A 26,763-nucleotide genomic window follows, 5' to 3' on the forward strand; every position below is an offset into this window, starting at 1 on the left:
GCTTGTCAGTACAGATGCCCTCAGGCCCCTATTTGCTCACATACTGCAGGTCCTGTAGAAAACCTCTCCTCCTCTCCCCCATCCACTTGCCCTTCCTGCCTGTCTATGCCATGGTAGTGGGGGAGGGGCCCAGCTCCCAGGAGCCCCACGCTGACGCCGTCAGGAATATTGGGTTTAATGAGCTGCAAAATGAGGCGGCTGCAGCTGACATGTACGGATGGTGCCCACACCCGCCTTCCCCCACCCTCTCCCAGTGTTTGCCTCCTAGCACCCCGTCGCATCCTTCTCCAGATACTCAGCTCTTTCTGGGATGCACCCCTCTCTGGTTTCACACCCATTCCCGGCAGTGCCAGGGGTGCCAAGATCTTGCATCCCCCATCTGTTTTCACTTAAGCTCCACAGGTGGTTAGGAATGAGAACTGGGAGCTCACACTAGTCTTGCAGGTTTACTCTGGCCTCCCCCTGCAAGCTGTCCTGGAGCGTGTGGCCTTGCAGCTGGGGAAGGGTCTAGGGGAGGACACTTGCCAGTGGAGCAGGGTAGTGAGTGGAGTTGTGGCGATAGCATGCCCTGGGTGTGCACGCAGGCCAGGAGCCCTGATGGCATAAACACCCCCCCAACAGAGGCAGAGGAGTCGTTTGAATTTGTGGTGGTGTCCCTCACTGGGCAGACGTGGCACTTCGAGGCCTCAACGGCGGAGGAGCGGGAGCTGTGGGTTCAGAGTGTGCAGGCCCAGATCCTTGCCAGCCTGCAAGGCTGCCGCAGTGCCAAGGACAAGGTGGGTACAGAGTGACTGGGCCCACACAGAGCACCTGGCTGGGGTGGGACTGAAAGGGGCCTCATGACTGACCAACCGCCCCTTGTCTCTCCTGCTGTGCGACAGACTCGACTGGGGAACCAGAACGCAGCTCTGGCTGTGCAGGCCGTCCGCACCGTCCGCGGCAACAGCTTTTGTATCGACTGCGATGCACCCAGTGAGTGCAAGGCTGGTGGGGCTGGGAGCTGGGGATGGCCCAGGGAAAGCTTCGCAAGCATCAGGGAGCAGGGAAGAGGGCAGGGAAGCCTTCCCTAGTTGTCCTGCGCTCTGGTGGCCTGCCTGCTGTCGCTATATCATTTTCCTCTCCTTGCCTAGATCCAGACTGGGCCAGCCTGAACCTGGGTGCCCTGATGTGCATTGAGTGCTCAGGCATCCACCGACACCTGGGGGCTCACCTGTCCCGGGTGCGCTCCCTTGACCTCGATGACTGGCCGCCTGAGCTGCTGGCTGTCATGACTGCCATGGGCAATGCCCTCGCCAACAGCGTCTGGGAGGGGGCCTTGGGTGGCTACTCCAAGCCAGGGCCTGATGCCTGCAGGTGAGCAGATGGTGCCCTGGAGCTGGCCAGGAATGGGGGAACCGTTGGGGGCTCCCAGCATGGGGAAGATTGGAGTGGCTGTGATGGTATTAGAAGGGTTAAAACTGTCTGTTGCTCTGCTTGGCAGTTGGCCCCTTGGGGGTGCCCCTCCTGCTCTGGTGCCTGTCACTCAGGCGCCTCACAACAACGGGCCCTTTCTGAGCGTTATCAGCAGGTCAGGGGCCAGCAGGAGGCGCATGCGCAGGGCCCCTATCACGGTGTGGTGCAGAGCGCCCACTCCGGAGCTCTGAGATGGGGAGAATGGGTGAGAGATAGGGGAGTGCGTGGTCCCCCAGTGCAGGCCCCCACCCGCTTTGTTCCAGCACTGCCAATCCAAGAGAGTTCAGACGGCCAGATAAGCTGCAACACGGGCCTGCCTGGAATCTTCCTGCCCTCTCAGCCCCCGCATCCCCACTGTCCCCAGGGGGCCTCCCTTCAGTGTCCCTTCCTTTCAGCTTCTCCCACCCCCCTTTCCATTACCCACTGCCCCTCTGTGTGCCTGGAGTTTCCAAGGCTTCTCTCCTCCCTTTTTGCTCCATCTCATCTTCTCTCACTGTTTCTTCCTTGTTCCCCCGGGTGCTCACTTCCTTTCCTGCCCACCTTCCTGGCCCCACCCATTGCTCGGTGACCTTCCTTGGCTCATGCCCTGATGGGCCTGTGGTTGCAGAGAGGAGAAGGAACGCTGGATACGGGCCAAGTATGAACAGAAGCTCTTCCTGGCCCCACTGCCAAGCTCAGATGTGCCACTGGGGCAGCAGCTGCTCCGGGCCGTGGTGGAAGATGACCTGCGGCTGTTGGTGATGCTCCTGGCACATGGCTCCAAAGAGGAGGTGAATGAGACCTATGGGGACGGGGACGGGCGGACAGCTCTACATCTCTCCAGTGCCATGGCCAACGTTGTCTTCACGCAGCTGCTCATCTGGGTGAGTCACGTGCCTCTAGCCTGCCCTGACCTCGCTCTTCTTAGCCTTGTTCTTTGAAAGCAACCTCTTCTTTCCTCCCCTACAACCAATCTCTCTCCTCCCATGTCTTGCCAACTGTCAACATGTGTTTTCTCCTACAGTATGGGGTGGACGTGAGGAGCCGGGACGCCCGGGGCCTGACTCCACTGGCATATGCTCGCCGGGCCGGCAGCCAGGAGTGTGCAGACATCTTGATCCAGCATGGCTGCCCTGGGGAGGGCTGTGGCTTAGCGCCTACCCCCAACAGAGAGCCTGCCAATGGCACCAACCCTTCTGCTGAGCTGCACCGTAGTCCTAGCCTCCTATAAGGCCCAGGAAGAGGGCAGAGGGGCCAGAAGGACTCCATGGCCCGAAGACCCTCCTCCCTGCAGGCACTGTGGGAACAGACACAGAGATGGAGAAGCAGGGACATGCTGAGAGGACGAAGCCAAGGAAATTAGGGAGGAGAGTCAAAGGGATCAAGGAGAGTTGGGGATTTGAGCTGCAGCAGAGAGGGATGAGGGATTTAGCCCTCTGCCCTAAGGTGCCATTGAAAAGGGACAGGACCCTTCGGAGGTGCCTGTGAGGAGAGGGGAGCAGGACCTCTCCCTCCTCCAGATCCCTGCCTCCTAGTGCCAGCCCCTCACACGCCTTCATCCTGAAACAGGAAGAGGACGGCACAAGTTGGGGGTGCTGGATGAAAGAGACGAGGGGTGATCTGTGAGTCCCATGTAAACTTTGTACATTGGAATATTTATGTTTGTGTACATATTTGATGTGTGTGTGTATGATGAGCCAATAAACCAGACTGTGTGCGTGGCCTTGTTTCCCCCTTTTACATCGCTGCCCTCCCAAGCGTGTCCCTCAGCTCTGCTCTCTCCTTATCCCTTTCTTCTCATTGTTTGCCATGTTCTAAGATTTTCTTCCCTCTGTTCGCCTGGGTCCCAGGTGGTCATTCCTCAGTCTCCTATGTGCATTGCTTTCTTTCGGCCTTCCCTTGGCAGAGTGTGGTTGAGTTTTCAGCAGCACAGCACAGGTCCCCTGAAGAGAGGACACAGAGTTCTTTGCTTCCTACTGGGTGCTGCCTCCCCCACCTTTAGGCAGCTTTTTTTTTTTTTTTTTTTTGAGACAGAGTCTTGCTCTGTCGCCCAGGCTGGAGTGCAGTGGCGAGATCTCGGCTCAGTACAACCTCCACCTCCCGAGTTCAACCGATTCTCCTGCCTCAGCCTCCCGAGTAGCTGGGATTACAGGCGCCCACCACCACGCCCAGCTTATTTTTGTATTTTTAGTAGAGATGGGTTTTTTCCATGTTAGCCAGGCAGGTCTCGAACTCCTGACCTCGGGTGATCCACCCACCTCGGCCTCCCAAAGTGCTGGGATTACAGGCATGAGCCAGCATGCCCAGCCGTCAGGTAGCCTTTCTAGCTGCTCTCTTCATTTGTCATCAGTATTCTATGTAGTAAGCTTGTTGCCACACCCTGTACTGGCCAGAATGCACCCAGAAAGAGGGCATAAGCATTGCCCCTTTCCTACAAGTCTGGGAATGGCCATACAGTAGGATGTACAGGGAGATACTTGAGTCAGTACCCTGGAGAAGAACTGAGGGTGCCGCAGATAAGTGGCAGCACTTCTCTCCAGATAGCTGTATTACAGCATAGACTGACTTGTGCCTGGGCTTTGCTTGTGAGGAAAGGGGAGGAGGTAGGTGGTTGACACAAGAATGGCTGCCTTAACTCCCACCATCTTGCCAAGCCAAGCTGGGGGCAGAATCCAGAGTTCCTGCTTTTCCTTCTGACTGAATCCCTTAGTCCAGAAGGAAGACCTGGGGGAAATGCTTCTCCCTGCTGGTTCTGAAAGGATGAGAACTTGCTAAGTTAGAGTCCTGGCTCTCTGAGGAGTCTCTTGCTGTCCCATTCCTGGACCCACGTTGCTGGTAGCCCTTGTCTTCTCTTTTTTTAAAAAAAAAAAATTCCCACAGGCCAGGTGCGGTGGCTCACACCTGTAATCCCAGCACTTTGGGAGGCCGAGGCGGGTGGATCACGAAGTCAGAAGATCAAGACCATCCTGGCTAACATGGTGAAACTCCGTCTCTACTAAAAATACCAAAAATACCAAAAAAAAAAAAAAAAAAAAAAAATTAGCCAGGTGTGGTGGCAGGCGCCTGTAGTCCCAGCTACTCGGGAGGCTGAGGCAGAAGAATGGCGTGAGCCCAGGAGGTGGAGCTTGCAGTGAGCCGAGATCACACCACTGCACTCCAGACTGGGCAACAGAGCGAGACTCCATCTCAAAAAAAAAAAAAAAAAAAAAAAAAGGTTCTAACCCCGTAGGTTCCCTGTGAAGGCTGAATCTAAGGAGACTTAGCCTTGCTCTAGACCAGGCTGGGAATGGGGCTGGTCTGGACTACATATTTTTAGCCTAATTCTCAAGCCCTGCTGAAATTAGCCAAAAAATAGAGAAGATCTGCCCTAGCTCTGTGTGTCCTAGCTGGAGAACTGTGGTACCATTGTTAATGACCAGTCACGGCTCCAGATTGCTTTGTTTGGTTGCCCAAACCAGCCGGGAGAAATGAGCTGCCAAGGAGAGCTGTCTTGGTCTCGCCATAAGAAGTGTCCAGCACATGTCAGGGTGATGAGACGTTGATAAGTCTTCCATTCCAGGAATCAGGAATAGCCAGAAGCTTTCCCTCTAAGGAAAGTAAGGAGGCCAGGTATTTGAGCTGTACTTCCCTCCCCTTCCTGACATTAATACCTTCATTTTCTGAATTTCTTTGCCTCATTCACAGCCCATTTTTCTTCTCGATGGCTCTGCTCTCTACTGTATCTCCCCTCCCAAATCAACACAGGTCATATTTCTTCCCAGGAAGCCCAGTTGCCATGATACCAACTTCCACTGGTTTCTGTGCCCTTTGCCTGCTGTCTGCAGATGGATCTGTGAGCCCTGCTCCCTGTGTTCACTTTGTCCACTAATGCTGTTCCAATCCCCAAGCCTCTGCTATGTCTATCACACAAATTCATTCCTGTCCCATCCACTTAGCCGTGGCCCCCCTCAACCAATCTTATTCTGTAACAGAAGAGGTAGGGGTATCCCAAGCTTCAAAAATGGTGCAAAGGGGAGAAGAAGAGATGATAGTTAATGCTGTAAGAACAGAAAACTGGAAGTGGGTCTTTCCCTCTAGGCCCTTGCATCTGGAATATCAAAGGGTGGCAGAGACAGACTAAGCTGCCGTGTCTTCTGCATAGAAAACAATTTATTCATGAGCTCACGGGTGATATGAGTGCCCCAGTCATTAGTGACCTCCCCCTAAGTTAGATGGCTTGGACATACCCCACCTAAATGCAACAGGAAGTGAAGTGAATCTCTCCCAAAGTTTTCCAGCTCATCCAAGGAGGAGAAAACAGAGCTGGAGAAGCTTGCCTGTTTAATGGGAAGCAGGAAGAGATGGCATGTTAGGAGCCCGAGGTATAGAAACAAGAGCGAGCGGTGAGCAGCCCTAGTGGAAAAGCATGGGGGTAGAGGTAGTTAACGTGGGGTGGGGGAGATGGGGGAGTGCTGAAGAATTTCTACAGAGGCCAGTGACGGTTGCATTTCATTTCTTTGTAAAGAGAGGCAAGATGGGGCCTACCCCAAAGCAGTAGGACAGACGAACTCTGGCTGAGGATCGAGGAAACAACTTTCCCAATCCCTCTCCGGGGTGCAGACAGACGTACAGAGACAGATAGCTCCATATATACACATTTACACAAATAAATAAGGAGCTGCGATCTACTTGGCTAGGTATCGCCTGTTCCCTCCACCCATCAGAAGCTGTTCCGGGGCATTTGCCACAGAACCTTCAGGCCTTAGGCATCTTAGAACCCACCCCCTCCCCAGGAGTCCACCTCAGTCCCAACAGCTCCTCAGCAATAGAACCCCAGCCCCTTTAACCTTGAAGACCCTAGTCCTGAAGGTCTCTAGAACAGGCTCAGGGCCAAGTGCTCACATCTCGGGTTCTGGGAGGAGTCTGGGAAGAGCACACCCAGGGCTAGGTTAATTGCCAACTAGCCCCTCTCAAGGCAGAATCACAGTTGCAGCCCCTCTGGTCCACAGAACCCTGACAGTCTCAGAGCAGGCTCAGGTACAGATCCCTCGCCTTCCTAAGTTCTTGGGTGCCCATTCAGGGCCGGGCCCCCTGCTCCATTTGTTGGTGCTGGCTCCGCACAGCAAACCTGTTGACATGCACAGGTATGGGGACAACAATCTTGGGGTTTCTTACGGGCTCCCCAGAACGGCTGCTCACATTGCCAGCTTTGATGCGCTTCCACTTGGCCCGTCGATTCTGAAACCAGATCTTGACCTGCACCTCACTGAGCTTGAGGGCGTGGGCGATCTGAGAGCGCTCTGTCAAGCTCAGGTATTTCTTGCAATGAAATTCCTTCTCCAATTCCAAAAGCTGCTCGCTGGTAAATGCTGTGCGGCGCCGACGGCTTTTCCCCCCAGGAGCTGTGACCCCTGCTGTCACCGGTGCCCCCTCCTCAGCTCCAGTCCCCAGGCTTCCCTTTAGCTTCGGTTTAGGTCCCAGAAGAGCCCCTGGGCCCCCTGCAGAACTGTCCAGGAAACCGTCGTCCTCGCTGTCACCGCCTGAGCCCTCTTCCTCCTGTTCGCTGCCTGCTGGGTCTCCTGCTGATGCCTCCAGCTTCTCCTCATCTGAGCTGTACACCTTCCCCTCTGCTGTGAGGAGCAAGAAGCCAATGGATGGGGAGGGAGAAGCAAGAAAAAGAGAGTTTGGAGGAGGCCCATGGAACCATGGCCAGAAATGGGGGGTTGGGAGACAAGAGCAGGAAAAAAGAGAGCCATGGAGAGGAGAAGATGGGGAGGGACAGGAGGCAGAAGGATGGTATGTCCAGGATATGGAATGGGAAGAGGTTTAGGGAAAACAAAGAAATGGGAAGAAAGGTATTAACCAGCACAGATTTCACTACGGAAAAGTGTGGGAGGCAATAAGTGTGTGGACAATGACCCCTCAACTTCCCCACCACCCCCATCTCATTCGCACCCACCACCTCCCCAGCTTTCTCGGAACCTAGAGACCAAGGGCCCAGCATCGCAGTGATATACCACCCCTCCAGAGCCAGGCCTCGCAGCCTCAGGTGCCAGAATGAAGCAGTATGGGACCCGGCTTGGGATCCTTCTGGAGCCACTGGGGGGAGGAGTGAAGCAATGCAGAACTGACCTTGGCAGGACAGACGGGGAGAGAAGGGCTCAGCCTTTGCTCTTCTCCTAGGAGTCCTCATCTGGCCCAGCTGACGAGAGCTGTCTCATGGCCTCTGTTCTGTCTCCTCCTCTCCCTCTTCCCTAGATCTGCAGTCCCTGAACCTCATTTCCATGGCTCCCAGCCATGCAGCACCTTGAGTGTGGCCAGATTTTTTCTCCCAGTTACTTAGGCCTCCTGATCCCCTTTCAATCCTTACCCTTGACCTTAAAATGAAACCATCTCTTTCCCACCTTCCCCTTTCCCCATCCAAGGATGCCTGAGCAGCACAAACAGCTGTTTTCTGCTCAAGTTCAGAATCCTGAGGCCCCTAAGCTTGATGTCAGCTGGGAGGACTGGAAGGAATATGGGAGGAGGAGGAGGAAGAGGGAAAAGTGCAACAGGGATAAATGAAGAGAAGGAAAGGGTAAAAAAGAAATTTTGATTCAGTAGAATACTGATTATTTGTAATCACAAGCATATAAACATTTTAATCCACACAATTCTAAAACTTAATTCAACCATTGGTTTTAATCTTTGTATCCAATGATGTTTATATCAGAACTGCAAATAATGCATTACACATGTTTTCAGTGAGTTTTACAAACTCCGTTTTCTACTCAAAGGACCAAAAGCAGTGAAACAAGTCAAAAGACAATCAATAGGCAGGAGAACAAGAGAAAATGGATAATCTGTAAGCTGAATAGTCAGCTCCTTTCCAGAAGTGTCCACTGTGCAAAGGCAGGAGGCCTGCATACCTATATGTAGGAATGCATCTCCCTGTATCGGCCACATATCAGATATGCCTGAGATAAGCAGACTCAGAGGTTGAGAATACAACTCCAAGTAAACTAAATTCAGGGCACGGGGAAAGGCTTTATTAGAGAAAGAGGGTGTGTGTGTTCACAGATAGAACATCTCCTGGCAGTCAGAGCTTCCTGGTGTTCTCCTTCAGCACACCCCGCCCCACCCCCTGCCAAGTTCCCTTCCCCCTCGCAGGTGCAGTCTACACCTGGTCTTTTTCCTCAACAGCCACATTGACATTTTCTTTTCCTATCTTTCCTATCTTTCTTTCTTTTGAGACAGAGTGAGACTCTCACTCTGTCAGCAAGGCTGGAGTATAGTGCACAATCTTGGCCCACTGCAGCCTTGACCTTCCAGGCTCAAGGGATCCTCCACCCTCAGCCTCCCAAGTAGCTGTGACCACAGGCACACACCATGCCTGGTTAATTCTGTTTATTTTTTTGTAGAGACAGGATCTCACTATGTTGCCCAGGCTGGTCTTGAACTTCTGGGTTCATACAGTCCTCTAGCCCTGGCCTCCCAAAGTGCCAGGATTACAGGTGTGAGCCACTGCGCCCAGCTGACATTTTCCTTAGTGGCCAGAACTCTCAACCTTTTTCCACATCACCCATCTACATCCCAATCAACTTCATACCTCGAAGGTGTTTTCATCCCTCTCCTTTTCTTTCTGGAGTGCTTCCTGTTTCTTCTAACCTTCTCAAAGTCCATGCGGCATGCCCCAGTTTGGGCTCCCCCAGTCTTCCCATGCCACTCCTGTACATTGCTTTTCACCAGCCAATGGCTTTTGTTCTTCTTTACTAGTTTGCTCAGGCTTCACTGGCGCCCAGCATCAAGACCCATCTGGGTAAGAACTGTATCCTGTCTGTAGCTAATTCGCCCCTCATAATGTCTCCCATCAGCCTGTTCTTTCCCCTCTATCTCATCCCTAGCCAAATCTATGTTGTTTTCTCTAAGATTCACATCCTTGGTTTCCTCCTTCATTTCATTAAGGTCTCTTCTCCCATTATTTTCCACTTCCACAGAACTCAAACTTAACATGCCCCAAATTGAACTCCAATCAGATCATTCCCCCAAACCAGCTCTTTCTCATCTTTATCCACATCATCCCCATCTCAGTTAATGGCAACTGCATCCTCTGTGAGTTCAAACCTAACCTCGATGCCATCTTTTCACTCCTCTCTCTCACAACCCACATCCAGTCCATCTACAAGCCCTGCTAGTGCTGCTGCCTTTAAAATACCCCCAGAGCCCAATCCTTTCTCCCTATCTCCTGCTTCCAACTAGTCCACATCACAATTATCTCTGACCTGGTTCACTGTCATCTTCTAACTGGTTTCCCAGCTTCTGTCCTCCACACTCCACCTGGCCCATGATTCCTCTTTCTGTCTGGAATACACTACTCTTCACCTAGATCTTTGCACTAGCTTATTCCCTACCTCTTTCAGGTCTTTATCAATGACACCTCCCCTGGTCATCCTTTTAAAATTTAAACCCTCTGATACTCTCTATGTCCTTTCTCCGATTTATTTGTTACTTTGGTCCATTTTACCAATTTTATTCATTTATTTTACTGGCTGTCTCTTCCTAATAGACTATAGCTTCGTGAAGGTAGGTATTCTGAATATTTCTCATTCACTGCAATATCTTCAGTGTCTTGAAAATGACCTGACACTCAATACAGAGTAGACACTCAATAAGCATCTGTTGACTAAATAAAAGAAACGATTTCCAAATGCTCATGCATGTGCTCCCCGTCTTTCTTTCCCTCCCTGTCCTTTCCTTTCCTAAGCCTCTCCGACGATATTCCCCACAACCCCACCCCGCCCAGCTCCAGCGCATAAGACATCTCCCTATGAATGTTATCCTTCCCACTTTTCAGAATGCCCTCAGATCTCACATTAGCTGGAGAGGAATTCATATGCAGTAGGAATCTATAGGATCTTAAAAATCTATAGGATGCTTAAAGAAATTAAGGACAATCCTAATACCATTAGTAAATCCTCTATTTTAATTTTTTAAAACATAGTTTGTAGTAAATAATAACAAAAAGAATAACAAAGGCTTGTACAAACTCAGCCCAATATTACAATATGTTAAACAGTGCTAAAAAGGCAGAAACTAGACTTCGAGGCTTGAAGGATAAAATCAGTTAGTACAACTCCAAGCACCCAGGGGGTGTCCAATAAATCTAAATTGATGATGATTGAGATGAGGCTCCCAGGTTCCCGATCTGGCAGGGCCCTCCTGAGATCGTATCATCCATCCCTCTGTCTTCAGACAGATCCATAAAATGAAGCCCACATGAGCCGGCCACCCTCAGTGCTGCTTTTAAAGCCATACAAGGAGCACAGGTTCACAACCTCTCTTGGTTACTTGATCCCAGTGGGATGCTGAGTGGCAGGGGCAAGAGTTTCTCTCTGAGCCTTTATAATCATGACATTGAAGACTCTGATAAGCAACTCTTGAAATGAAATGGGGTGGGACAATAGAAGAAAGCAACGAGAGGAGAAAATACAGCCACATGCCTCAGAGGAGAGTCTGGGACAATGAGGAAGACCGACAAGGAGTGGGAGAGAGAAGGAAAGGCCAAGGCAGGTGGAAAGAAGACTGGGGAAGGAAAGAAGTGGGGTAGAGAAATAGCAGAAAAATTAAATGATGAGTCAGATAAAATAAAAGGGCTGAAAAGTCTAGAGAAGGGAGAGAGAAAATATGGGGAAAATCAGGGGAAAGAAAGCAAAAGGTACTTTTTAAGAAATGCCTCATCTACCTTTCCCCCTAGAATACTGATACATTTGAAGCAAAGCAAAACATTTTGGCCCTGCCATTTGCTCTCTGCTGCCCCAAGAGAAGGAGCACTGTAGACTGCAGTAGCCAAAGACACAGGCAGAGAAAGAGAATGAGCAAAACAGTAGTGCGATCCTTTACAATGTGGAAATTTCAAAACGGCTAACTATTTTCTCAGGAATTAGCTAAGAAATAAAAATATTTCCTTTTATCCAATTTATAATGAATATTAATAGTAAAAAATAAAAATTGCACATAAAAATTTGCTATTGACTAAAAATTGAAAGAAGCAAATCTTTTTTTTTTTTTCCTGAGACAGGTGCTCGCTCTGTCACCCAGACTGGAATGCAGTAATCATAGCTCACCACAGCCTTGAACTCCTGGTCTCAAGTGATCCTCCTGCCTCAGCCTCCCAAGTAGCTGGGCCATAGGCGCACACCACCATGGCTGGCTAACTTTTTTATTTTTATTTTTTTTACTTTTTTGCAGAGTTGGGGTCCTACTATGTTGCCCAGGCTGGTCTCAAACTTCTGGACTCAAGCAAACCTCCCACCTCGGCTTCCCAAGGTGCTGGGATTACAAGTGTGAGCCACCATGGCTGGCAAGAAGCAAATCTTGTTGATAAAATTTCTATTTGCAAAATTTGATTTAGAATAACTGGACTTGGTAGATACAATGTTCATAAAAGTAAATTTCTGGCTGGGCATGGTGGTTCATGCCTGTAATCCCAGCACTTTGGGAGACTGAGGTGGGTGGATCACCTGAGGTCAGGAGTTCACCACCAGCCTGGCCAACATGGTGAAACCCTGTCTCTACTAAAAATACAAAAATTAGCCAGGGGTGTTGGCGTGCGCCTGTGATTCCAGCTACTTTTGAGGCTGAGGCAGGATTGCAGTGAGCAGAGAGCGCACCACTGCACTCCAGCCTGGGCGACAGAGTCTCTGTCTCGAAAAAAAAAGTAAATTTCCAATTGCAGACAGTATAATTGGTTGGTATGAACAAAAAACGATAAATAAATAAGAATTAAAAATGTTACATGGAAAATTGCAAGTTTTTGGTTTGCATGAAAAAAATTTCCTATGGAAAATAATGAAATAATGATTCTGATGAGAATACTTCAGCAAAATGAAAATTTTAAAATTGTAAACTATTTTGTTGTGCTAGGTAGGTAGGCCAAACAGACAGAAAGGTTCTGTCCTTTATGTATGAGGATGATATTATTGGTAATAAGAAGACTATATTGAGTTTCCAGCTTGTTCCCTATGGTTGAGTCTAATCTGTGAAAAACAGTTTGGCCTCTGGTCAGGGGAAGTGATGGTAGGACAGACTGGTCATTAGGAAACAGAGTTCATGTGAATTCTCCTGGTGGATGCTATTATCCTAAAAACTAGAAATCACAAGGTTTGAACCTTGATTACTTGTAGAGTTCATGTCAAGGGCATTAATCTCATTCCAGAGAACAGCACTCATGCTCCAGGAGACGTGCTTGCATGGGGCCTTCCTTCCAAGAGGAAGGGGAGCAGCTCCAGAGTCAGAAAGAAGGCCATCTCGGTAATGGGTCAGTTCGGGCTAGGGAAGAAATCAAGGGCCAAAGAATCCATAGTAGGTGTTCTCCAGCAGAAAGAACACAATGCCCTAGACTCACTCCATCTAGGCAGGGAGGCCTGCGCTAGAGGCACCGAGGAGTAGGAGGAAAAGCCAGAGGGAGTGGAGGACAACTTTATGCTCCCAACTACAGGAATTCATCTAGCCCCTGTGCTGTCCCTCATTCACCCCATTACTGCAGCTCCTGCTGTTATCACCGTAGGAAATCAATTATCTTTAGTATTCATAGAAGAGAAGCCCCTCAGTTCTGACTTATCTTCTCTCTACTTCAAAAACAACTATCCTAACACTTGCCCCAACCACTCTTAGGAAAGGTTAGGTTCTCTCCTGGTCCGCCCATCTTAGGACAATGAATCTCTTCCTGATTTTCACAGGCCAACTACTCATCTCCCTGAATCCAGTTCCAGTTTGGGTGGGGTCAAAAGGTGGGAAGAAACACAGGTCATTCCTCAAAAAAGAGACATATTTACCATCACTCCCACTTCTAAATCCTCATTTCATCATGCCCAATACAGAATTATTTCTCTGTTCTTTTCAAAAACAGTAGTTTCTCCGATTGTTTAAAACAGCCAGCTCACTCTCAGTTTATTTTTCACTCACTCTCATGAATTTCATGCTTCCATTATGCTCCTACTCCTGCCTATAATTTTAGGTATAATTGGAAACATTCATTTTCATTTTCTCTCTCTCTCTCTCTGCACTCTTCCTATGACTCTTTAGCATTCTTTACTCCAAGTCAAAAAAATTTTCTTTACATCACTGTCATCCAGAACCCCTCCCAGCTTCATGACAAGTTCAGGGCAATTTCCCACCATTTTAAGCTCAGACCTCCTTTCAGGGCATACTAACATTGCCATTTCCAAGAGCACTCTTGTATGATCTTTAACTTTTCAAAACATTTTCCACATTTACTATCTTATCTTCAAGCAGTTGACTGACGTAGAGCAGATCTATTATTAGTAGTAATAGGAGAGGTAGTAACCTTATTTTCTGGTGAAAAAATGGAGTTTCAGACAGATTAAATGATTTCCTAAGTCACGCAGAGAGGGACAGAGTGTCAGGTCTAGAATCAGAGAGGGACAGGGTGTCAAGTCTCCTAAAACTGCAGTTAATGCTGTTTTCATTCTTTCCAGTAAACTATTTTCTCCTCCTCTCCCACTTGTAAAAGCCCTCTCCCCAGATGTCTCATTAGATAAATAACCTTCTTATCAAATCCAAGTTTAGATCTCACCCCTTTTAGTCAGACTCAGTGGCTCACACCTGTAATGCTAGCACTTTGGGAAGCCAAGGCGGGCAGATCACTTGAGGCCAGGAGTTGGAGACCAGCCTGGCCAACATGGTGAAACCCTGTCTCTACTAAAAATACAAAAAAATTAGCTGGGCACATTGGCTCACACCTGTAATCCCAACTACTCAGGAGGCTGAGGTGGGAGAGTCACTTGAACTTGAGAGCGGAGGTTGCAGTAAGCTGAGATCACACCACTGCACTCCAGTCTGGGCGACAGAGTGAGACCCTGTCTCAAAAAAAAAAAAAAAAAAAAAACAAAAAACAAAACAAAAACGAAAAAAAAGAGAGAGAGAGAGAAAGAAAAAGATCTCATCCCTTTCACTTACTACCACAGAGTCCTAGCCTAATCATTAATATCTTCCCTTAACATTCTCAGAGAAGATTCTTAAAATTGTCATCAGAGAGGTTTCACTCACCAAACTTCACCTGTCCTTTAACAAGCTACTTTTCCTGTCATTCCTGAGACAAAATTCCCACCAAATCTTTCTCCCGTTCTTTTGTCCTTATTGGTTTGTATGATGTAATCTTACCAGTCAGTGCTTCTTTTATTTAAAAATGCATTTTTGGCTGGGCACGGTGGCTCATGCCTGTAATCCTAGCACTTTGGGAGGCTGAGGCAGGCGGATCACTTGAGGTCAGGAGTTCGAGACCAGCCTTGCCAACATGGTAAAACCCTGTTTCTACTAAAACTACAAAAATTAGCCAGGCATGGCGGTGCCCGCCTGTAATTCCAGCTACTCAGGAGGCTGAGGCAGGAGAATCGCTTGAACCCAGGAGTCAGAGGTTGCAGTAAGCAGAGATCGCACGACTGTACTCCAGCCCGGGCAACAGAGTGAGACTCTGTCTCAAAAAAAAAAAAAAAAAAAAAAAAAGTGTATTTTCTAACTTTGAAAATAATAACATCTGTAATCCCAGCACTTTGGGAGGCTGAGGCGGGCAGATCAGGAGGTCAGGAATTTAAGACCAGCCTGGCCAACATAGTGAAACCCTGTCTCTACTAAAAATACAAAAATTAGCTGGGCATGGTGGCACATGCCTGTAGTCCCAGCTACTCGGGAGGCTGAGGCAGGAGAATTGCTTGAACCCGGGAGGCGGAGGTTGCAGGGAGCCAAGATCGCGCCACTGCACTCCACCAGCCTGGGCAACAGAGCGAGACTCTGTCTCAAAAACAAACAAACAAACAAACAAAAACACTCAATGTTCTCTAGCTTCTAGTTTACAACTTTCTCCCTCATTCCTCATAGAGCTCTTTCTCGTATAGGTATCAGAGCAAACAGAAAGCCTCACTGAGGGATGGAAATTTTTGTACTATCTTCATCTCTCTCTGCCTTCCTCATTACAGAACTCTCTTCAGACCTTCACTGCCAGGATCTCTTTATCACTATTTAGCTAGCCAGTGGGGAAACAAAGGATTTCCTTTCAGTATTTCTTCCTAATACTGAAAGGGAGCTGAAGGCCCATTCTTTTCCTTCTTTCTGGTTGAGGTAGACATCCGTTTTGGGTTGTTTTTGTCTGCCCAGCATACCTTCCCCCTTTTGCTCAGTAGCAGTACCCGCTTCCTTTAGGTACTGCTTCCCCGCTACACTACCCACTACTTGGTGGGACTGTCAACAGCATTTCTCTACCTTCCTGATTAAAGGTGGGCATGTGACTTGGTTCTGACCAATTGTAATATGCTATCTCCCTGGAGTCATGATTCAAGCTAGTGAATCAGTCATCCCAGGGTTTTATTTACACTAGAATCCACTCAGGTCCTAACCTGGGATTATAAAAATTTAGAACTGCATGTGCTTGTGCCTTCTCTTACCTCTAGCTAAATGAAGAAAGCTGTCTTAAGGAGAGAATGAGGTGAAGACAGAGAGAGGAGCCAGGTTGGGAGCAAAAAAGAAAGACCTCACAACACTACTTACATTTCTGAATCCACTCAGGTATTTTGCAGTTACAAGAAGCAATAAATCCCCATTTTAGCTGAGAGCTGAGCCACTATCACTACCAACCCAAAGAGTTCTGACTAAATACAATGCTGTAACCAGAAGAGACAATGGTCACACGACTCCAGGGAAAGTAAACCTCTCCACCTCACTCCCACAACTCTCCCATCCACGCTAATGTTTCCATATTACCTAAAATTATTCATAGTAATACCACATAAGATTCCACCAGTTTGACATTCATCTGGACTTTAAAAAATCTCAACCCACCTGAGTGTGAATTAGTAATACCACATAAAATTATTCATAGTAATACCACATAAGATTCCACCAGTTTGAAATTCATCTGGACTTTAAAAAATCTCAACCCACCTGAGTGTGAATTAGTTTAATCCACTGGCTTTGATTTTAACATCAAATTGAAATGAAACATATGAGGGAATAGAAATTTTTCGATAAAGAAACAAGAAGAGTTTTTTTGTTTTTGTTTTTTTGTTTGTTTGTTTGTTTTTGTTTTTGTTTTTGTTTTAATGGAGAGAAAGGGAGAACAGGCCCTAGTAAGGCACAGTAAAGGGGTTTTCAGCAGGCTTGGGATTTACAGAGGACACCAAAATTGAGACAGGGAAACCGAAAAGAGGGAGAAAGAGCCAAAGACACATGTGAAATCTACCCCTAATTAGATTCAGTACAATGTTCTTTCCTGGCAGTCCCCGAATAATCAGTTCTAAGAACACAGAACTACTCTATCATCACTCCCAGAAATATTTGTCCTTTTCAATACATAGAGTGTCACCTATCCTACACCATTCCTAGTAACAAGATCTTTCCCACCTTAATTCCCAGGAAAGCGCCTCACATATTTCCAAGGCAAGGACAATAAGGATAAATTATTGAGCACCTATTACTTTCAGGATGCTGCACAAATATCTGTGCATTTAATCCTTAACCCTGTGAGGTAAATATTACTGTCCTTATTTTGCTGGTGAGGAAACAGACTGTACAGGTGAGTACTTCCTATAGATCACAAAGAAAGTGCGCCACCAACATCTGTACCCAGCTTTCCTGACCAAAGCCCATGCTTGCTCCTTTGCACTATACCTCATCTCTTTGTTAACATTTAATGTAAAAAAAGTGTCTGAATTTTTTTTTTTTTTTTTGAGACAGGGTCTCACTCCGTTACCCAGGCTGGAGTGTAGTGGCATGATCTTGGCTCAGTGCAGCCTCCACCTCCCAGGCTCAAGGGATCCTCTTACCTCAGCCTCCAGTGTAGCTGGGACCACAGGTGTGCACCACCACTGCTAGCTAATTTTCTGTATTTTTTGTAGAGACGGGATTTTGCCATGTTGCCCAGGCTGGTCTCGAACTCCTAGCCTCAGCCTCCCAAAGTGCTGGGATTACAGCCATGAGCCACTGCACCCAGGCAGAGACTGAATTTTTGTTGTTGTTTTTTGAGACAAGGTCTTGCTCTGTTGCGCAGGCTGGAGTGCAGTAGTGCAATCAAATCTCACTGCAGCCTCAAGCCTCAACCTCTCAGGCTCCAGCAATCCTCCTACCTCAGCCTTCTGAGTAGCTGGGACTAGAGATACACACCACCATACCTGGCAAATTTCTTTTGGTAGAGACAAGGTCTCACTATGTTATACCAGGCTGATCTCAAACTCATGGACTCAAGTGATCCACCTCGGCCTCCGAAAGAGCTGAGATTACAGGTATGAGCCACCATACTAGGATGAGACTGAATTCTAATGTCAGCCTATCATAAATATTGTTCCAGATACAGAAACAATATAGAAGGCCAGGAACCAATTTTACAACACAACTTCTCTTCTTTTCCACTGCTTCCTTCCTCACCAGTTAAAGTTGGTCCCAACTGATCCCCAATCTATTTGGCCTATACAAAATCTACCATCTTTATCAAATGTTTCTCTCTCTCATTTAATGTGACAGCTATACACAGTCATAGCTTGAGTATGCCCTCCCCAATCCCAGAAGACAAGCCTTTTCCACCGTAAAGACCAGCCCTGATCTCACCTCAAGATGCATGCATCTTACCTTGCTACCTCCTCCTCCTCCTCCATGACTACAACACCACTGAAAAGTATAGTTTCCCCAGGCCCTTTGCTCAGGATGCCTTTCTTTTTTAAAAGAAATAATTCATTAATAAAGATATCCTTATAGATAAAAACAGAATTGTAGAGCTGGAAGGAATCTTAGAGATCACCTAATTCAAGCCCCTAATTTTACTGATGAGGAAGCTAAGACACTTCCTTTGCTTAGGCTAATCAGTTTATGTACTTGTAGTGTCCACACATAATTCATAGAATAGTTATTAATTGCAGCACAAAGCACTTCTTGCCTTTACACTCAGGGTAATTACATCTCCTTCCCTCAATGGAGACACCTCTGCATTACTTCTCTTCCCACTGTTCCCACTACAGAGTTCTGTTTTCTCCATTACTTCTATTATATCATCTTCTCCATAATTCAGTCAAGACATCTGCCTCCCATTATCCCCAGTCAGAAGTATTTTCCTGTTCCTCCCAGTCCTCATATTTTGAACAGTGCCTTTTGCTTATAACCCTCATCTGAGTTCCTATAGCCCCTCTACTTCTAATACAGATTCTTTTCATCACATAAGGATCATTGCTTTCCCCTCTATAATGGCCAGTGAAGACACTGCTTGCAGCACCTGTCTCTTTCTACTACACCTGAATTCAACTTGTGTAGGCCACTCCTCTATTGCACCAAATGCAAGCATCTCTTCTCCCTATCACCCTTTCTCTCAATTAGTCCTAGCACATTAGCATTTCATCCACAGTACTCTAAGCTGATAACTTTCTCCCAACAAGCTCAGACTTCCAAAAAAAATTTCCCGCCTCTTTTTTACTACACTCCTAATCCAGGCCTTTTGTCGGCTATGAGCACTACCTTGCATAGAGAGCTCTGTCCTTTTCACTGGTTCAGACACAAAGTTTCTTTCCTACCCCAGCACAGGGCATTTCCCCATTCCCTCCTTCTTCCCACCAAATTCTTTCCTTCTCATCATTCCTGTTTAAATCTCTCTCTCTTTTATACATCTACTCAATTACTTCTCTTCTTTCTATTTCCTAATTCCAAATCAGTTTCTTTTCCCATTACTTTTCTTTTCCTATTACTTCCCAGGCAGAATTCTTGCTTCCTATTGTAACATTTCTCTCAATGCAAAGCACTTTGCTCACAATGCATGTTCTTCCTTCTTTCCAATTAAAATATTTCCCCCATTATTCCAAATATTACCTCTCTGCATTATTCCCAGTATAGTCTACTCATGCCTGCCACTCCAAGTATAAGAATCCTCCTCCTAATCATCTATTATATATATCTCCATATTTACATGTGCCACCTTAGAGACTCTTTCTCTCTGCCAACCCCTGAAGGGTTACTTTCACTATGGCACAGGGCATCTTAGCCTGTGATTCTAATCCTCCTAATAAAATTTTCCTGTTGTCACTCCTGAGGTCTATCTCTGATCCAGGGGGTTCTTCACCCTTTTGTGCCCTTAAGTCCTTTGTCAGTCTGGTAAAGCCTATGAACACTTTCTAGAATAATGCTTTTAGACATACAACATAAAATACATAGTATTACATTTGAAGTCAAGTATATTAAAATATAGTTTAAAACAGAACTTGTGATATAATCATGTTTCTTTATTCATTAAACAAGGTCCCTCCAAAGACTGTAAATGTATATCAAACTATCTGTGATTTCTTTCACTGACAAAAACATCATGCACGCTGAAACAACTATGATTTTTGGCCTATATTCATAGTTGAAGTGATAAAAAATAAAGGTATAAATTTTCTCCCACCCATAGCTAACAGATCCCCTGATGAAAGGTCTGTGGAGTCCAGGTTGAGAGCTCTACTTTAAACACTGAGGCCTAGAGAATTGAAAGGAACATTAAAAATCATCTGAACCAAAACTTTTGGCCCAGCTGAGGAAACCAAAGCCTAGAGAAGTCATGTGACTTTGAATCTCCCACTGTGTCTCAAATATACTAAGTCTGTAATAGACAGACAATAAATGTTCCCTGAATTGAACTAAGTGACTTGTCAAAATTATACAACTAATGAGTGACAAAGGTGAGAATTGAATCCACGTGTCACAACTCCTAAACAAATGTTCCATCAATCACATTAAGTTAATGCAGTATTTGCCTTTCTATAAATGTCAATGCAGCAATCACTCTGACTGTATGCTCAAAAGTTCTAGGAAAACATACTCTGGATCTCCATCACTTCCCCCAAAAATCTCCCTCTTGTTTCTAACAACATAATTCTCTAATTCCACGTCATATTATCATTTTCTGTTTTCCTCTCATAAGTAAATATCATATCTTAACAATCATAATGGATACCTATTCAGAAATTAATTAATGGTCATCCAAATGTTCCCTAGCTACATTCAGGTGCTTAGCTTACAGTAATCAGCACTTGAATACGAGGCTCCTAGGAAGTCTCCCTGGTCTCCTTGCATGATTTCAATTATTATTGCCAATCTGTATTCAGAAATTAGCAAATCTTTTTATGCTTAGTTTAAAAAAACAATGTTTACTACAACAGCATGTCTCAAGTTTGTCCCATCATATTCCCATATCTTCTATATAACCTTAAACTACAAATGTTTTCTTCACTATGCCCAATACTGGTTATTAGTTTTCACGTCAATCTCTCACTACATTTTTGTCATCCATCTAACAAATATATATGGAGTAGCTACCATTCCTCACTTCCTAAGCTTTTGCATTCAGGCAATCCAATCTTCTTTTTCCCCTGAGTGAATAATTGCTCTAGACACCTCCAACTCAAAGTTTTCTTCTGCCTTTTTTTTTTTTTTTTTTTGAGATGGAGTTTTGCTCGTTGCCCCCCAGGCTGGAGTGCAATGGCGCAATCTCGGCTCACTGCAACATCTGCCTCCTGGGTTCAAGTGATTCTCCTGCCTCAGCCTCCTGAGTAGCTGGGACCACAGGCATGCGGCACTAAGCCCGGCTAATTTTGTATTTTTAGTAGAGATGGGGTTTCTCCATGTTGGTCAGGCTAGTCTGAAACTCCCAATCTCAGGTGATCTGCCCATCTCGGCCTCCCAAAGTGTTGGGATTACAGGCGTGAGCCACCGCGCCCAGCTTTCTGCATTTCTCCACATTCACGGCTCTTTTCATCATTTGCCCAGCACATAGCATCCTTTTCACCCATTGTTGCTCTGATGCATATCTGCACCACATCTTGCACACAGCAAGTTAGCTTTGATTACTCTCAGCCAGAGCTCACACAAACCGTCAGACACATGAGATAATCTCTGCCCATCCCACCTAAGACAGAATTCTATTCTCTCCTGTCATTTAGTGCTTCCTGCTCTCTTCTCTCCATTATTCCTAATACACTGAGGACCCATTATCCAATTCAAAGCTCCTTTTCCTCCATCACTTTCACATAACTCTGTTCTTAAAACTCTCTAGATCCGTCATGTTGAATACGGTCACCACTGTTCACCTGTGGCTACTGACCAACTGAAACATGGCTAGTCCAAATGGAGATGTGCTGGAAGTGTAAAATAACACTGGAGTTTGAAGACTTAATATGAAAAGAAGATATAAAATTATATCATTAAAATGTTAATATTGATTAATGTTGAAATAATATTTTGGACATCTTGAGTTAAATAAAATTAAAATTAATTTTACCTATTTTTATCTTTTTAATGTGGCTAATAAAAAATTTTTAATGACATATATGGCTTGCATATATCTCTACTAGCCAGCACTGCTTTGGGCTCTTCTATTGAGTCACACTTTAATCTTTCCTAACAGTTCGGAATTCTCTCCTCTTTATTACTCTTACTAAAAGACATTCTCTCAATTTTCCCCACTGCTTCCCACATTCCAAACTTGTGATTCTTTTCAATCTACCATTTTCAATAACTTTCTACCCAATTACTTCTATATATCATATTTCTTTTCATCTGCTAATATAGCTTCTACTCCTGCAATCAAATCACAACAAAGTTCCTTTTATCCTTCCTCAGTTCTAGTTGAGAATGGTACCTGTCTTAACTCTCAACAAATTTAAAAAAATAGTCCCCGTAATTCCCAAAGAAAATCACTAATCATTCTCCAAATTGGCCTATCTACACTATGATTTTATTTAAACGGGTTAGCAGTTGTAAAACACTAAACAAATGTAAATTAATAATAATTTCAGACCCATGTCACTCATTCACACAAGGAAAACAATTTCTCCTCTGTCATTTTAAAGATTGCATTATTTCTCCAAATTCTTCTAATGTTGAGGTTTCAATCCCATTATTCACAGCAGAGAGCTCTGTCATTTCACTCCAAATACTTTAATACAATTCCCAAAACAGAGTATTTATTTTCCAACCAGTTTTAGCCTGGGTCATGTGTCATCAGTCCCCAAATTGATTTTATGTCTCTCATTTCTGGAATTGCATTTTCTTTTCTCAATGATTTCTGGAAAAACTCAAGATTGGGAAGGTGGATATGAATGGCTTGCCCAGGAAGAGTTGGAAGCGTGTTTACTGAGAGTGACAGAAGCAGCCGTCACAGATAGGAGCTCTCATTCCTCATGCTCTTTGAATGTTTCTTCTGAAGTCTCTCCTCCTTACTACTGTGTCCCAGCCTCCCCACTATAAACCCTTTACATGTATCTCCTCCCAGCATGAGTGATTACCTTTATTCCAGCACTTTTTCAAAATTCTTCCTCTGTAAGTTCTCCTTTCCATTATTCTTGGCAAAAAAAATTCCTTGCCTTTACTCCAAGAACAACACAAATTTCCCTTTTTTTTTTTTTTTTTTTTTGCTTTCAACATTTTCCTCGGATGATGAAGCTCTGTCATTTTATATAAATTCCAGTTTCCCCTCACTCTCAGTATTCAAAACTCTTTAAAGAAAATTACTCCTAGTGTTGAAACTTTTCCTTATTCCCCTAGTATTTTTATTTAGTTCCCCCCAAATCCTCTCATGACAGAACTCTTACACACACACACACAAACACACACACACACATACACACACACACTCACTCACACTTGTGGTCCAGTAATACAGTTCACTTTTCATTTAGTCCAGTCCAGAGTCCCTTTTCCAGCAGAGAACCCTCTCCTTCTTCATGTTCTCTTTGTATATTCCAGTATACAACTCATCCCCTGGTCCTTTCCTCTATTCTTGTTTCATCAATATTTCTCTTCTGTTTTTTCTCTGCTTATTCCTCTCTTTCTCAATGTCTGTTTTTATAGCCAATATACTATATGATCCAGAAAAGAGCTCCCATTATACATATAGGTCAAAATAAGAACTGAGCAGACCTGAAAGGGTGGGACAAATTGCTTGTTGTCCCACAGTTTGGGCATATGCCCCTAAGTCCCCGCTACCAAGGGATCCCCCCTCCATCCTCTCTCTTCAGCTCATCTCTTTCTATGTGTGTCTGGTTACACCTTCAGGTCCTACCTCCTCCAAAGTCATCTCTTTGATGGCCTGTCTTACTCTTTTTTCTGCCTTAGGACCATCCTATTCTGACAATCATACTAATCTTTTTTTCTTAAGATCATCCTGCTGGCTTCCAGGCTCCCGCCCTGGGCCCTTTTATCTTGTGGACATTTTCTCCCACCTTCCAGTTGCTGCTCTATCTGTTCCTTATGATCCCCCTTAGAAGATGCTATTCTGACTTCAGTTACTGGGTCTTCCTGATCCAACCACGTACAAAAAAGAAAACAACAGCTGAATCCCCAAAAGCAAAATGTCAGGGCGAAAGGAGAAAAGAATAGGAAGACAGGACCCATGGCAGCCTTTGGGGTCTGAAAGAGTGATTAACCCTTTGGACAATGTCAGAAAGGGCCCCATAACTGATAACCAAGAATTATCTCTGCTGGCAAAGGACAAAAGCACTCTTGCATTCCCTTCTTGTCTCTGTTCAAGTCAGCTCCCAGGCCTACTGGGGTCATTTCCACCTCTAAGCTGGATGCAATGAATGGTTGAGCAGAAGCGGTTCCATCCTGATACTAAAGATGTTGAAGCATCAGAGTCCCCACACTTGCAAGTGGTGCCTATTTTTCTTAAATAGGGCCCAGCAAATTGTATAAGCTTTGGAACTCAGAACACCTGAATCTGCCTAGCCAGAAGAAAGCTTTTCTGGCTTCTAGGAGTTAAGGACCAATAGAGAGGTCAGGAGGGCTCTAATTGAATGGACTCTAAACAAGGTTCAGTTTAATACACCCTGCCTCTATGGAGAGGGCACCATTCATGGAGGGTCCAGGGCCCTTGAATTATCTGTCAGCTGAATCTTAGCTGGGTTCTGCACCCTAGATCTTTGGGCCACACCCAACTCAGCCCAGCCTTTAGCCTCTCTCTTGGTCTCCTAGTCAGCACTTGTCCAGCGTGTGCTAGGCCTCCTGTAGCTAATGTTCTCTTTGGCCCCCTACTCAGTTCTTCAAGGCTTAGCTCTGAATCTGCCAATTCAGAAGTCACGGCTTTGAGACGCACCCCGCCCCCCCCACACTCTTTTTGCCCCTGCATCCACAGAGCCTATTCCTATCCTTTGAGCCTTTAGGGTCAGTATGATCTCCTTAGAAGCCAGAACATGCCCTCCATTGCTGAACTGACAGCTGCTTCAACATACCCCCATCTTGGTGCCCCCGGAAATCCCATCCTTGTAGCTTGTCTACCCCTGACAGAGGAGGAAAAAAATGAAGGAATTCTGAAAAGGAGACAGGGCCAAGGCTTGATGGCTAGGATGCCGAGGGAAAGGCACTAATGTGAAGGTAGCACTGCAAAGTCTTCGGTTAGCCTTCAGGGCTATGGGGACAGAGCAGGGCGGGGGTTCTGGAATCTAAAGAGGCTGTATTTGGAACTGAATTGGAGTCAGAACCTGCGCGCGATCTAAAGGTCTGGGACTTCAAGGCTCCAGGCAGGTGCCGAGGTTCCGAGCAGGTTCCTGTCTGGAATTTCCAGGTGAACCGGCCTCCCGCCAGCCCTGGTCGGCCCTAGCACTTACCGGGCAGACTTGGAAAAGTCTCTGAGAAGTGCGGAGGCGGAGGTGGTGGGGGCTCTGCCACTTTCTCCCGGGCCGGCAGCAGCTCATCAGCTTCCAGCCCACCCTCTGGGCGTCGGCCGCCTGGCTCGGGGTTGTTTCGGGCGGCAGTGGCGGCGGCGGCGGCAGCGGCGGCGGCGAGCTCCTGGGGCCCGTAGAAAGCGTCGGGCGGCTCCGCGAAGCTGGGCAGCGCGGTGGTCAGCGCCACCATCGAGGGCACAGCCTGACCCAGCCCCGCGCAGAAGGTGTTGGTAAGGCGGCCGGCGAAAGAGGCTAGCGGGGCGAGGGGCGGGAGGCCAGCGGGCAGCGGCGCAGGGGCCAGCGCCTGCGGCAGCACGAGCGGCCGGTAGGGCATGAACATGGGGTAGCCGGTGTACAGCAAGTGGCCGGAGCGCGGCGGCGGCGGCCCGATTAGGGAGTCGATGGAGAAGGCAGTGCCCGGGCCCCCGCCGCCGCCCCCGCCGTTGCCCCCAGGGGCGCTACCGCCTCCGGCCCGCTGCATCTTGCTCGGAGCTGCGGCCGCCCCGGGGCGCTCCTCTCTGGGCGCCTCCGTGCGCCCCGCGGCTCGGGCGCCCCGCGCGGACACGCAGGGCTCGCTCCCTGGCTCCCGGGCCGAGGTGGCGGCGGGGCGCGGGCTCGGCGCAGTGTGGCTCCGGCGCCGCGCTCCCTCTCTCTCATAAGGAGGGAGGGGGCGGGCGAGCGGGCGGGCTGGGGGTGTCGCCCTCCGGACTCATCCATCTTCCTCAAATTACGCTTCACTTCCTCCCTCCGCCCGCCGCCGCCGCCGCGCCCGGCTCCCGCTCCCTCCGCAGAGCCCGTTCCCAGCGGCCCGGCCGGCCGGCCCGGGACCCCCACCCGCCCCCCGCGGCCCAACCAACTATTATTAATGGAGATTGATGAGGCCGGACACGCCGCTTTGTGAAAGTTTGCGGCCGACGAGAAGGCGGCGGCAGCTGCTGGGCCGGTCCCCTTCCCTCCACCCAGTCCACCCCCCCAACTCAGCCCACCTGGCCCGGGCTCCGCCCGGCTAGGAGGGCAAGCGGGAGGTGGCCCAGGCTCCGATGGGGCGGCGGGGCCGAGCGTGGATGGGACACCGGGCGGCAGGCGGAGAGGGCGCACCAGCAGGGACAGGCAGCGGGGCCGGACCTCAGCACCCCTCTGCTCCGGGCCGCCGCCCTCCTTCGGGCCCCAAGTCATTCCCCGGCGTGCCTCCCAGCTCCGACACCCCTCCCCTGCCCGTGGAGCGGACGTTGTGGCGGTCCCCAGAGCAAGCTCCGGCGCGACGGGCGGGACAGCACGGCCACCGCCCCCTCCAGCGAGAGCGCGGGGCTGAGGGAGGCGAGGCGGGGCCGACAGGGGGCGCGCTGGGCCCGCCCGGTTCTGCGGCTTAGGGCCACTCTTACGGGGGCCCCTTTCCTCCTATCTGCCCCATTCGCACTCTGGCCTCTGGTCTCTATTCTCTTGGCATTGGCTCTTCACCGTCTTCCTCATTCCCTCCTCCATCTCCAACTTCCCCTAGTCCCTTTCTCTTGCCTCGGTGGGTAATTTCCTTGAGTGCCCACACTATGCCAAGTACTTACCATTCCTCTGACCTTTCCCCTCCATCTTTCTCCCGTCCTTTACATTCTTTTTCTTCCTCCCACCCCTCTTCCCTTTCCCGTCCTCGTTTCTATTCCTATTCCTCTGATTATTTCTTTCCCATCTCTCATTC

At 47.6% G+C, this 26,763-nt stretch overlaps 2 protein-coding genes across 10 annotated transcripts in view; one reads left to right on the forward strand and one right to left on the reverse strand.

Moving 5' to 3' along the window:
• AGAP3 (ArfGAP with GTPase domain, ankyrin repeat and PH domain 3) overlaps nt 1-3,152 on the forward strand; it is a 58,819-nt gene extending 55,667 nt beyond the window's left edge. For all 9 annotated transcript variants that reach the window (XM_054655340.2, XM_063815843.1, XM_063815844.1 and 6 more), the window contains 5 exons: nt 622-776; nt 882-972; nt 1,131-1,353; nt 2,060-2,315; nt 2,456-3,152. In XM_054655340.2, the coding sequence (XP_054511315.1) occupies nt 622-776; nt 882-972; nt 1,131-1,353; nt 2,060-2,315; nt 2,456-2,662 (932 nt within the window). In that variant the 3' untranslated portion in view covers nt 2,663-3,152. The remainder of the gene's footprint in view (nt 1-621; nt 777-881; nt 973-1,130; nt 1,354-2,059; nt 2,316-2,455) is intronic.
• A 2,754-nt stretch (nt 3,153-5,906) lies between these two features.
• Nucleotides 5,907-25,569, reverse strand: GBX1 (gastrulation brain homeobox 1). Its single transcript, XM_001138059.7, has 2 exons — nt 25,017-25,569; nt 5,907-7,040 (listed from the first exon to the last, which is right to left on the reverse strand). Exons 1-2 carry the CDS (start codon nt 25,552-25,554, stop codon nt 6,487-6,489), a joined length of 1,092 nt encoding a protein of 363 aa, XP_001138059.2. The 5' UTR covers nt 25,555-25,569; the 3' UTR covers nt 5,907-6,486.
• Between the last annotated feature and the right edge of the window lie 1,194 nt (nt 25,570-26,763).

The sequence above is a fragment of the Pan troglodytes genome, chromosome 6 (assembly GCF_028858775.2).
Source record: "Pan troglodytes isolate AG18354 chromosome 6, NHGRI_mPanTro3-v2.0_pri, whole genome shotgun sequence".
NCBI classification, from domain to species: domain Eukaryota; kingdom Metazoa; phylum Chordata; class Mammalia; order Primates; family Hominidae; genus Pan; species Pan troglodytes.